Source organism: Tiliqua scincoides, chromosome 5, assembly GCF_035046505.1.
Source record: "Tiliqua scincoides isolate rTilSci1 chromosome 5, rTilSci1.hap2, whole genome shotgun sequence".
NCBI classification, from domain to species: domain Eukaryota; kingdom Metazoa; phylum Chordata; class Lepidosauria; order Squamata; family Scincidae; genus Tiliqua; species Tiliqua scincoides.
In genome coordinates, this window is record NC_089825.1 from 104,650,645 (window position 1) to 104,664,305 (window position 13,661).

The 13,661-nt window shown below is 42.0% G+C and overlaps 2 protein-coding genes across 2 annotated transcripts; both read left to right on the forward strand.

The window, feature by feature from the left end:
• Positions 1-3,527: 3,527 nt before the first annotated feature.
• LOC136652854 (olfactory receptor 6M1-like) lies at positions 3,528-4,475 on the forward strand. The gene has a single exon (XM_066629781.1). It carries the CDS (start codon positions 3,528-3,530, stop codon positions 4,473-4,475), a length of 948 nt encoding a protein of 315 aa, XP_066485878.1.
• Positions 4,476-8,862: 4,387 nt separating this feature from the next.
• LOC136652855 (olfactory receptor 2G3-like) lies at positions 8,863-9,798 on the forward strand. The gene has a single exon (XM_066629782.1). The coding sequence runs from the start codon at positions 8,863-8,865 to the stop codon at positions 9,796-9,798; it is 936 nt and encodes a 311-aa protein (XP_066485879.1).
• Positions 9,799-13,661: the final 3,863 nt, after the last annotated feature.

The window sequence follows — 13,661 nt, forward strand, 5'->3', positions numbered from 1 at the left end:
GGGGGACAATATAGAACCCTGTGGCACCCCACAACTCAAGGGCCAGGGTGCCGAACAGGAGTCCCCCAAAAGCATCATCTGGGACCTGTCAGCCAAGAAGGACCAGAACCACTACAAAACAGTGTCCCCGATCCCCACCTCGGCCAACCATCCCAGAAGGACACCATGGTCAATGGTGTCAAAAGCCACTGGGAGGTCCAAAAGGACTAGCAAGGATTCACTCCCTCCATCCAGCCCTCGGCGTAGGTCATCCACCAAGGTGACCAAGGCCGTCTCCATCCCGAAGCCAGGCCTGAAGCCAAATTGAAAGGGATCCATATAATCTGCTTCATCCAGGATCCTCTGAAGCTGAGACGCCACCATCCGCTCAATCTCTTTGCCCAGAAATGGGAGGTTCGAGACTGGCCAATAATTATCCAACATAGAGGGGTCCAGAGAGGGCTTTTTCAGGAGGGGGTGAACCACTGCTTGCTTTAATGCCAGAGGCACCACCTCCTTCCTCAAAGATGAATTTAAAGCATACCTTTGCCTTTTAAAATAAAAAAAGTACATCTAATATAAATATACATATATTGGGTCACAAAGGTCCAGTACACACACACACACACACACACACACACACACACACACACACACTGGGCAGAAATGTCCTAGGATGCCAAGGACTGGGACACATTTGGCAAGGACTCAGTTGTTCAGGACACAATGGTCCTGTTACTGGTTGAAATCTATCAAGACATGTTAATCATGACTAACAGCTCAATGCAGTGCTGGGCTTACTCAGACAAATCTTGCAATTTTATGTTTTTCCTGTTAGTGTGATCTGTATTGGTTTATTATTTAAAAAATAAATAAAACAGGTTCTATCTTTGTTTCAATGGAACTCTGTGGACATGAAGTTCCAGGCAGGCTATGAACAAAGATATGATGTTAAGAAGTTTCTTTCCCCAGGGATGTGTTCAGGTCCTTTGATAGCCAAGGTCTCCTAGGGAAGAGGAGGACTTGTATAATGTATGAAACAACAGAATTCATCAGTATTTATACTAAACTGGAACAGAGAATGTGTTAAAACATTAAAAGAGGTTATTCTCTGTCATTTGGGTAGGGGTAAATCTAAACTTATCTAAACATTCTAAAGTGGTGTCACTACTATTTAGATGTTGGCTGAATGTTTGATTCGTACAGATGTGGAGCTACATTTGGGAAGAATGTCTTGTAATCATAGTAGCTGATGATGTTAGTATAGATGAGATGTATTATTCCAGGATGCAGCATTTAAAGCAGATATGCACATGGAAATGCCTTGAATTTCTTCAATCATCTTCCATCTGTAAGACCAATGGATCATGAATAAGGTAATACAGCACTGATTGCAGTACCTATCTTTGATAACCATCACAAAATGCACTTGGATCATCTGAAGTATCTAGGACCAATAGTCTGTGGAACTCCTTGCCACAGCATGCGGTGATGGCATCTGGCCTAGATGCCTTTAAAAGGGGATTGGACAGATATCTGGAGGAAACGTCCATCACAAGTTACAAGCCATGATGGGTGTGCGCAACATTCTGATTTTAGAAGTAAGCTACCTCAAAATGCCAGATAAAAGGGAATTGCACCAGGATGCAGGTCTCTTGTCTTGTGTGCACTCTGAGGCATCTGGTGGGCCACTGTTGCACTACAGGAAGCTGGACTAGATGGGCTTTTGGCCATCGGGGCTCTTTTTATGTTCTTATTTTCTTATGACTCTAAATTGGGCTTTTCTATAAAGATCAAATGAGGATATAAAAGTAACATGCTTTTGGGAGCTATGCAAATCTATTTGTAACTCATGATATTATTGATATTGATTATTGATATGATGATATTATTGATCATGATTATTGATAATATCATGATATTATTACTAATGATTTTTTTAACAGAGTCTTCTTTGTGTTGACTCTCTTCCACTGAGGAAATTTCTGTTGAACAGAATGGTAAATGTAACAATAAAATCATAAAATATGTAAAAAATATCCTTGGGCTGTATTCTAGCAAAATGTCTAAAACATGTTCCATGATTTGGCAATCAGATATGATGGATGGAGGATGGATGTATTCTTTATTATAGTAATCAGTTTCTTTAAAGGTGTTAGAATTTTGTAAATGTATGCCATCAAAAAGAAATGATAATAGTTACAATTGCCAAAGATTCTGTTAAGTAGAGTAAGAGTTAGGTAGAGTTAAAAGTACAATGCAGCAAAATTTGACTATAGCTGCAATTCCATGATTACTTACAGGAGGAAAAGCCCATTGAAATCAGGGGTAGGTTTACTTGTGAGTTAACATGAATTCTATGACACATAGAAACATGGCCAACTTTTAGGATGTTTGTCCAAAATCTTGCACTGTTAGGGTTAACCCAGATGGAAGGTGAGAAAAATTCTAAACTTTTTACTGAGTTCAGGCTTTCAGCCCCATTCCACTGAGTATATTTTAACTTTTTAAAGTAGTCTCCATATGTGAAAGATAAAGTTAAGTAATAGCCACACTGTTACAGTGCAACTAACTGATGTCCTGAATACCCCCCCCCCCAAAAAAAAAATCCTTCCCTCCCACCTTTCTTGTTTTTCACTCATATTTGTGCATTCACAGGAACAAAAACAAACAAGTGTCCAAAGGGGTAGTCAATCTAGTTTGAAGGAGCAAAACAACAAAGACTCTTGTGGCACCTTATAAACATAACTCATTATAGCAGACAGTAAGCTTTTATGGACTGCAGCCTACAAGTGGACTATTGCCAATCAGTACATCAGATGCACCAAGTGACATCCACAAAAACACAGTATTGAGACAAATAAGCATCTCCTTTCCAAGGAACATGGACTAGAACAGTGGTTCCCAAACTGTGGGTCGGGACCTACTAGTGAATTGCAACCTGATTTTTGGTGGGTCACCCAAGAGTGATGGAAAGATCAGATAATTAATTGCCTGAAGCCTTTAAAAAAATCAGATACTGTAGCTGCTAATTGCCCTGCAAAGAGCTCAGCTCCTGCAGTTTGGAAGCACGTGTAAATATGGGGGGAATAAATGTTTGAGGGTCTTTCTTCTGGTCATTATTACTTATAAGTGAATGAATGAACTTTCTTTCTAGATCTCCTTTTTTTAAAAAACAAAAAAAGTCTGATAAACCTAGATGGGTCTTGATATAATGTCATTTTAAAAAGTGGGTCCTAGTGCTAAAAAATTTGGGAACCACTGGACTAGACCATACATCTGTGACATGCTCCCCACCATGTTTGCCTGTTGACAGAATAGGCATGCCATGTAATTGTCTAGCAGCACAATTCTATGCATGTCTATTTGGAAGTACGTAGGACTTTGGTAAGTGTGTATAGGCTGGGTCAAGTGGACTCGAACTCTCAGACATGGAAGAAAATATTCCTGTCCATTTCAACATGATACTTGTATTACTTTCCTCCCCTGCCCGCAACCACTGCCAATATAACTTCTGATTTTTCTTCATTGATTCCAGATGCCAAAACATGGGCATGGAAAATGCAACAACTGTCACTGAATTCCTTTTGCTTGGATTTGTATACAGCCCTGATTTGGAAATCCTCCTCTTTCTGCTCTTCCTCCTTGTCTACGTGGCGACAGTGCTGGGGAATGCACTCATCATTGTCCTCATCTGCATGGATCAGCGCCTCCACTCCCCCATGTACTTTTTCCTCAGCAACTTGTCTTTCATTGAGATCTTCATGACCACCTGCGTGGTGCCTAAAATGTTGGCCAATCTCTTGGCTGAAAAGAAAGCAATTTCCTTTGGTGGCTGCTTCGCTCAGTCATATTTCTACTTCTTCATGGGTTCTACAGAGTTCATCCTTTTTGCTGCGATGTCTTTTGACCGCTACATGGCCATCTGCTACCCACTTAGGTACCCAACCCTCATGACCGGGACAGTTTGCGTCAAGATGGTGATTGGCTCCTGGATCAGTGGGTTCTTCTCGGTGTTCTTATCTACGGTGCTGAAAGTGAGGCTGCCTTATTGTGGCCCCAATGTCATCAATCATTTCTTCTGTGACAGTGCCCCTTTGCTGCATCTTGCCTGCACAGACATTAGCCTGATTGAGTTGCTTGACTTTGTTGGTTCTTTGATCCTTCTCCTTGGTTCTCTCTCTTTTACTGCTACTTCTTATGTCTACATAATTACTACTATTCTCAAGATCCCTTCTGCAAAGGGCAGGAAGAAAGCCTTTGCCACTTGTGCCTCTCACTTCACAGTGGTCTCCATGGGCTATGGAATCTCCATATTTGTTTACGTCAGACCATCCCAGAGTGACATCATGAGTATGAACAAAGCATTGGCCGTTTTCTCTGGGATCTTAACACCCTTATTGAACCCTTTCATATTTAGTCTAAGGAATGAACAAATGAAAGAGGCATTGAGAGATGCCCTAAAGAGAATAGCTTCAAAAATAAAAGATGGCTGATAACACTGTGTAAAACTTTCAGAAAATACTGCTTTATAGTAACATTCACAGTGTCAGTGTCACAGCATAATGCCTTTAAGGACAGAGCCATGCCAACTTTCCAGCACAGATGCAGGGGTATGTGGTGCATCCTGCTGTTTTGTTTTGTTTTTTTGGGGGGGGAGGGGGGAATTACAGAGATCTCCTCAAGGCAAGGGAATGTTTGTCGCCTTACCTGTGGCTGCACTGAGGCTGCATTAGCGCTGCAAAATTGGATAGGATTGGGCCCAAAATCACATACGTTGTTAGGATTCTAAAGCTTAATCTGTGAATTGTGTGCCCTGCTACCTAGATAAATGAACTACAAGTACTATCTGTCTGTGCTCAGACCTCGTAACCTTCTTCAGCAACAGAAGAGAGTATTGGTGTACAACATTGGTCATTCTGATGGGCAGGCAAAATGAAGCCTTTAGAATGGCCAGGCATAATAGAAATATGAAAGGATTGGCCTTCTTTCCTTGCAAGCAGTACCTCTTTCTACTAAAGTGTTGGCCTCTTCCACCTCCAAGGAACACAGTCCTAGATCCCCTAGCTTCAGTTAGAGCAACTGATCTCACAGATCATTTTGCTGGAGTACATGCATGAGATTTAATGGTGAATTTGATGAAGTCTGTATTTGTTCACAACAATGGAGGGGTAAAATAAATAAAAAATCAATTAAACACAATTTTCACGATGCAGAATAATATATTTCCCAGAAAAATGGAACATAGCCGTTCTTAGGAGCTATGTAGTATTCAAACGTCTCCTTGACAGTTAAGCATTGGTAAGGAAAAGTACTGGTTATTATCCTGAGAAATTCATTGTGCTTTTAGAGACAAATAATTTGATTGTGTAAATATCTGTTGTCATTTACATTGTGCAAATGTGTTTTGTAAACTAGAAATCAAATTCATGTGTGACAGTATGTTTTCATAATTTCTAGAAACTAGAATGTGCTCACGTTTGAGCATAACTGATGTAGAATTTAAAAAATTGGAACTCTTCCAATTGGGTATCTGACCCACCAGCTGGATACCAGGGTCAGGAGGAAGGGAGCAATGTGATCCTCAGAATTGCGCCGCTGCGGGGGAATAGGGGGCTTTTAAAAAAAATGTAACTTGCCTGCTGAGGGGAGCAGGGAGGCCTGCAGACCCCTCTGCAAGGCTCCCCTGGGTCGTAGAAGGTTAAGAAAGCGATCACGACCCATTTCCAGGTCGCGATAGCTTTTTTTACTTTCTACAAGCCATGGGGAGCCCTGCACCCCAGAAGCAGGTCAGTTGCATTTTTTAAAAGCCCCCTCAAAGCTTTTCAAATGGGATTTTCAGCCCAATTCTGTTCTTTGGCTCTGCTGCCGGAGCTAGCGTCCAGCAACGGAGTGATCTTTATGGTGTTGTAAATGGTGTTATGGAAGCATGCTTTGCTGTGTGCATCAGGGTTGCCACTGCAGATGCTACAGAGCACCTTGAGAGCAGTGGCGGCCAGGAGAGACTACAGCAACATTGGTAATTGTGCGGGATGGGGCTGGGGTGGGTGCAATGGAGTGGATCAGAGGAGGGATTGGGTCATGTCAGAGGAGGCAGGAAGGGGTGTATTTTGGCAGAAACAGCTTGTACAGGAATGCTATGTCCCCCAAACCATCCTATACACCCCCTTTCCTTGGACTTGGGGCAGCTAAAGAGCTGACACAGATCCAGGGAGATCCATCAGTGATTGAGGGGCTTATGGAGGCTTAAGGGAAAATATTTTCCCAAGCCTCCCAGTTGCCCCCACCCCCATAGCATACAGTACAGCCTGTTTTGAGATGGCTGCATGCTATGACCATGGGAAAGATAGGATTCGGCTGTCTGACATATTTTGTTAGGAAGTTATGATGGTCCCAGAGAGCACCTTCAGAACGGATCCTCTTCCTACATGCCATTTTATCCTTTTTTAGGTTTCATTCCTATATACCCTTACATGCAAGTAAGTACTACTGAACAGAGTGGGACTTACTCCTGAGTAAACATGGATTGCACTGTTAATCCTGCGAATGATGAAAGCAATTTTTTTTTCTTCTAAATCACTTTCAGGCATTTAATTGGACACTTGAGATTTTCTCATTAAAGTATGAATAAAGCTATTGTGTCAAGGATTCTTGTTGATCTTTTCTAAACCTGCTCGTCACAGATATGAGCAGTGAACAGGTAGGCTATACGTTTCAATTTAGCATAGTGTATTTGCATAACCAATCATGAAATAGTGTTAAAAATACATTATTGTTATTGTTATTGCAAAACAAGTAACTTACAGCATTAAATGGCTTACAGCATTTATACCATGATGCGTAACAAAAATGAGTAATAGGTTTAGACTTAAGTAGTAAAATAAGTAATATGCCTGGAAATAAGTGGAGAAGGAGGAATTGAGTGAAAAACAAACAAACAAAAACAGAGATATGATAACAAATTTAGCTTCTTTGGCTATTAAGATTGGGCTATTAACACAATTGCTTGCTCCATTTTCTATTTTTTGAGCTCCGTTCTTAGCCAATTCCTTAGTTTAAATGCTCGGTCTTGAGGACATTTGCACAGCAGTAAGTCCCATTAGGTTACATTAGCATCTTTCCATCAAGCAAGTGCCTTTCCACAACAGACTCATCTACCAACAGAAATGAGATATTCCTATGTGAAAGCTCCCTACACCAAACCAAAGATGATCATGGCAGGATATGCCACCATGAAAGAACTTTTCAATCAGCATCTTTTTTCCCCCTAAAAATTGTTTGGACAAAAATTTGATCACAAAATTTTCACGGATTTGGAAAATCCAGCGGCATCCATGGTACTAATTTTCAATTGTTTATTTACTATCCATTCAAAATTCTTGTTTGGCCTTAATTAAGACAAATGAGCATGGAGGGTAGCAAAGTCGCAATCTAAGAAAAGTAGTAGTGTTTACAATCTAAGGAAAAGCAATCTGTGAAAGCAATTGTACAGTAAATAAGAGAATGGTAATGTTGGTATACTCTCCTCAAAATGGGGGAGGGGAGAACTTAAAGTATTAAAAAGATGCTGAAGACAAAACCTTAACAGTGAACGTGAGCTCCCTGAGGCAATGAAAAATGGTGTCCTTTAGATTGGCATTTGGGAAACTATCAGGATACATGGTCATACAGAGCAATCCCATACATGCCTACTGAGAAATACATCCTGTAGAGTTGAATTGGTGACAGTAGATTTGTGTCCTAAGTTGCTGTTAGTTTTATCAGCCTCTTTGATGTTATTCTAGTTTTAGTGTTTCTAATTTCATTGGATTTTGAATATTTGTATTGTGGGTGCTTCACAATTTTATTTGGTTCCCTCATCCCACTTTAACCATCTTTAGAAAAGCACCTTCAGATGCAGAAACTGTATGTAAGTGTAGGTGCAATCCTGTGCACAGTTATTTGGGGGAAATTGCCATTAAAGGAAGTTATATTTATTTTCAAGTAAAAATGTACAAGATCATGATGCTTGTAAATCAGTAAGTAAATAAATGCAATTTAGGAAAATGAGCTGTCAGAAAAGTGGATTTGGGAGACTATGCTATGACTGTTAGGGCAAGAAATTTATTAAACAGAAAATGTATGCTCATCTTTTTTTAAACGAACACTATTCTGTGAGCCAAGCCAACCAGAAAATTGCTATGCTCTCCACAAAGTCTCTAAGAAGTGTTGAGGCTAGCCCAGTGGTTCCCAAACTTTTTAGCATTGGGACCCACTTTTTAAAAACAACACTCTGTCAGGATCCACTTAGGTTTACCAGACTAGATCTAGGAGATTATTTATTTATTAGCAAAAATGACCAGAAAAAAAGACCCTCAAACATTTATCACCCTATATTTACACATGCTTGCCAACTTCAGGAGCTCGGCTCCTTACAGGGTAATTACAACTACAGTATCTGATTTTTCAATAGCCTCAGGGCTTGAGGCAACTAGTTATCTGATCTTTCCATTGCCCTTGGGCAACCCATCAAAAATCAGGTCACAACCCACCAGTGGGTCCTGATTCACAGTTTGGGAACCAGTGGCCTAGCTACTATAGTATATAGCATATATTGAACATAAGCAACATGTCGCTCAATCATATGATCCAGAGTTGGACACATAATAGCATACACCATTATGGGTTTCAATGGATAGCTGCAATTTTATTGGATGCACTGGTTAAGATTTACGTACTTATTGGGACTCATAGAATCTCCTTCAGAAGTTCTATTTCCTTGAGTCAAGGATGCTCAAAGTGTAGGAATTTAGGAGAATACTTGAAATGAACTCACTTTACTTGTTCCTGTGTCAGATGCTACTGCCCTATGTTTTCCTTCATAGGTGGGTTCTCTGTGATATGATGCCAGAAGAGAATGAAACAGAAGCTTTGGAATTCATACTGCTTGGTTTTTCAAATCATCCCAAACTGGAACCCATTCTCTTCATAATCTTCTTCCTTGTATACACCGCAACCTTGTTTGGGAACATTGGCATCATTGCCCTAGCCACAGCAGATCCCCGCTTACACACCCCTATGTACTTTTTCCTGAGGCACCTGGCGTTTTTGAACCTTTGCTACACCACGGCTGTAGTCCCCAAGATGTTGTCCAACCTGATATTCACCAAGAAAACCATATCATATCATTTTTGCTTCACTCAAACTTATATCACTCTCTTTCTGGGAGCAGCAGAATGTGTCCTTCTGGCTGTAATGGCTTTTGACCGCTATGTCGCTGTGTGTCACCCCCTGCGTTACACCATAATAATGAACCACCAGGTCTGTGTGAGGATTGCAGCTGTATCTTGGACAATCAGCTTTCTCACCTCTGTGGTCCCACTCTATTTAAGTTTGCTCCCTCTTTGTGGACCTTATGTCATTAACCATGTTTTCTGTGAGGCCCCTGTCTTGCTGCACATGATCTGCACTGATACTTCGTTGAATGAACTGCTAATGTTAATAGGGGGAGCAGGTACGCTAATGCTGCCTTTCATCTTGGTTCTGGTGTCCTATGGCCATATCATCTGCGCGATCGTCAGACTGCAAAGTACTGGCAGCAGGCGCAAAGCTTTTTCCACCTGCTCGTCTCATTTGGTAGTGGTTACGATCTATTATGGGACAGGGATGTTCATGTACATGAGGCCCAAATCCAGTTACTCACCCGAGAATGACAAATTGATTTCAGTGTTTTATGCTGTCATCAACCCAATGTTGAACCCAATCATCTATAGTTTCAGGAATAAGGAAGTCAAGGACTCATTGATGAGAGCTATTGGAAGGAATGTATTGGCCAAGTAACATTAAACATGGACTTTCATTGTTGTGGCTAGCAGGATATTAGAGGTGGTTCTGGAACTCCAAAGAAGAGCACATGCTTTACACATTGAAGGTTCTGGGTTTAATCCCTTACTTATCCAGGCAGATTTGGGAAGAGAATTTATGCATGTCAGCTTAGATCCAAAGTTCCTAAACTGGGGTGCAACGGTGCCCCAGCCAGGGAACCTCTGCCACTGCCCCCTAAGGTGCGGGGCAGTAGCGACTGCAAGAAAGCAATCACCACAATTGTGCTACTGCCTAGGACAAAAGGGTTTTTTGTGGTGATGGCGTCTGGTCTGGACGCCTTTAAAAGGGGATTGGAAAGTTTCTGGAGGAAAAATCCATTACGGGTTACAAGCTATGATGTGTATGCGCAACCTCCTGATTTTAGAAATGGGTTATGTCAGAATGCCAGGTGCAAGGGAGGGCACCAGGATGAGGTCTCTTGTTATCTGGTGTGCTCCCTGGGGCATTTGGTGGGCCGCTGTGAGATACAGGAAGCTGGACTAGATGGGCCTATGGCCTGATCCAGTGGGGCTGTTCTTAGGTTCTTACCTGGGGGTCACTCTGGCTCTCCTCAGGGTCCAGGGAATCTGTGACCTCCTCTACAGTCCTTTTGTTGCAAAACTGGAAATGGCCCTCTTTTTTGTGTAGGAAGGTGCTCATAAGGGGTCATAGGCTCCCCAGAGAGCCATACCAACCCCCAGGTAAGTTTAAAAAAAACAAAAACAACTGTCCTTTGCTGGCGGAAGATTGATCATGAAGATTGATCATGAATCTGGTGGCAGATTGATCATGTCACCTGCCCTCTCCCCCGCAAGCACTTACAGGTTCCCAAACTCTCCCTGAGAGTTTGAGAACCACTGGCTTAGGCAATACGGATCTAAATAAACCAAGATTCTGACTAAGTGTAAGGAAACTTCCTGCATAATCTCATGTATATTTCCTGCCATGTCCAAGACCTAACCATTAATTGGAATCAGTCTCCTGCATCCAGTTGACAGAAAGTGCATCTGAACCAGGCAGAAGCTAGCAAACCTAAAGAGGTTCTGAATTGTCGGGCAGGCCGATCCTGAGCTGCCCAGGGCACCCAGCCTTGCTGGCACTGAGAATGGTTGCTACCGGATCCTGTGTGCTCCGGGCTACCGAGAAGGGGACTTTGGTCACGCCTCCCCATGCCCTCTCTCCACCCCCCGCCGGCCTCCCCCCTCCCCAGAATGCCTCCTTCCCTCCCCCTGTGAGACTGCCAAGCTGCAGAGGCTGGGTACCCACCCACACTAGCCCCGTGCCAGCCCAGCACCAGCCGGTGAGGTGAGGTGAGGCTTGCAAATGTGCCTTATGGCACATTTGCGACAGTGCACAGCGACACAAAGCCACAGCACCAAGCCCAGAATTGGGCTCTGAATTGTCTTTAGGATGTGGCTTAATGTGGCCTAGGATGTAGATATTGCAAAAGAGAAATCATTCTTCAGTGGTTGATCACTTGTACCCCAAACATGAACATTTTGGTTTATTACATCCAATAAAGCTATTATATTTGTGAAGTCTGTGTCTTTTCTATCACTTTCTGAGTTGCAGTGCCTTAATTTATCCTCAGAGGATGACTGGATGATCTAGCTCTAGCAAATGCACATGGGTGCCTAGAAGGAGCAGTAATTAATCACTTGGATTTATCAACACTAGTCATTTAAGTTAGGAATGGGGGACAGTTTTTCAATGCGTAACCTATGTGGAGACTCAGACCAGGAGCAATTCAAAAACTTTATAGTCCTCGCAGGCATGGATTACAACAGATCAAAGAGGGAATGGTTGAGCTGTCTATCCATATCTGTGCATGCAGTAGTTGGCAAGAATCCTTAAATGGCCCCATTGAAAATAATCTTGTTGAACAATAGGAAACTAACAAGAAGGTCCATTTTGAAAAGAAAAATAGATTCCTTTTAATTGAAGAAATAATATATCAAATAGATGGAAGTTCTACCAATTTAATGTGATTCGGTGTTAATTAATCAGAGATTCCCAAGTTCTGTCAACAATCTCACAGATACATATTTGGGTACCTGGAAAGAAGACAAATTTCCAGTGCAACCGAGGTGATTTCCTTTAGCTCTTGAAGGTAAGCATTTAGAAAACATTTGCATTGGGAAGCTATTTCTCCTCTAATTTGTTAAATGGCATTCATATATATAATGTATGAGTTTTAGAGACCTGGTTCTGTCAGTCTAAATGTGTGTTGGCACTCAATATTCCAGTCTGTCCTAATGGCTACAAGTTACAATGGCTTTGTGCTCCTTCCACATTCAGAGACAGTATTTCTCTGAATATCAGGTGCAGAAATGATAGCAGGAGAGAAGCATGCCTTTCTCTCCAGCTTATTGGTTTTCCAGGGGCAGGGGGTGGACTACTGGGGAAACAGAATACTGAACTAGATTGATCTTTCACCTGATCAGTAGGGCTTTGTGTACGTTTTTATGTTATGCAAAATAACATCACAGCCCAGGGAGCTAAGGGTCAAATCCTACCCAACTTTTCACCCCTGGTGTAGCCGTGACAATGGGGTTTGCACTGCATCCTGTTGTGGGAGGATAGTTATGAAGGCCTCCACAAGGTAAGGGAACATTTGTTCCCTTGCCTAGGGGCTGCACTGGAGCTGCACCGGAGCTGCACCGGGATAGGATTGGGCCCTAAATCAATGGAGCAGATGTTTTGGTATATACGTTTAGGTTTGGGATAAAACTATACCAGGGGTCTCTAAACTTTTCAGCCGAAGGGCCTCATCAAATTTCTGGCATGGTGTCAAGGGCCGGAAAAAAAAATATAAAATTTAAATAAATACATTAGCAATGGAACTTAGAAGAATGACTGAAATGAATGAATGAATGGGCTCAAATGTTCAGGATTTCTCCAAGCACCAACACAGCCCAAGAAATAAAGCACACACACTTAAATGGACCCCCATTCCTCCACCCCACAAGCACAACTCTGGTTGTGTTTGGTCAACTGGGCCAGAGGCTCTCAGGGGATCAGAGGCTGGCCGCGGGCCAGACAGAAGCTCTCCGTAGGCTGCATCTAGCCCCCGGGCCAGGGTTTGGAGACCCCTGGACTATACCTTTGGTCACATGGATAGTGGTTCTTTTGGTAGTTACTCTGACATGGATAATACCAGCCTGTGGGCCATTCATACACTTGTCATTTGGGTTAATTCCATATATATGGTGGGTGTTATCAGATCGGTGCATTGAATGCAATGCAACAGCTACAGTTCTGTATGTGCAGATATTCAGTCTTAACAATACTTTTATTACTTTTGGAGGAGGATGGATAATGGGATTGTACATACAGGTGAAATGCTGCATAGACATACACCCCACACATACATCCCTGTAGCAACCCCAATAAGCATACTGTAGTATTAGATCAGTGAATGGGTAAACCAGCCCACAGTCATTTCCAACTTCAAGCAAACCATTTGAATGACTCCCTCATGTGTGATATGCCCATTGCACCCAAAATCTGTTATTGTTGTGAGTGAATAGAAATTACGTTGATTTTATGTTCAAAACAGAAATTGGGTGTTTTGAAGTTAAGGTTCATAGCGATTCATCTAAAGGCTGCAAGCCTATCCATGCCTATCTGAGAGTAAACACCACTGAACATAGTGAGAGTTACTTCTGAATGAACAAGAACATAATTATGCTGTAAAGAACTGGTGATCAGAATAAACATACAAGCCAATAAGAACTATGCAACTAGGGACTTTGGCATGTTTCTTTCTCTTTTTACCCCTTTCCCCTTTCCTTTGTCCATGGCAAAAGACTTTCTAAACTGAAGGACTTTAAACAATA

Excerpts from the sequence above, each read along its gene's own strand:
- LOC136652855 (XM_066629782.1), top strand. The coding sequence starts at position 8,863 with ATGCCAGAAGAGAATGAAACAGAAGCTTTGGAATTCATACTGCTTGGT.
- LOC136652854 (XM_066629781.1), top strand. The coding sequence starts at position 3,528 with ATGGGCATGGAAAATGCAACAACTGTCACTGAATTCCTTTTGCTTGGA.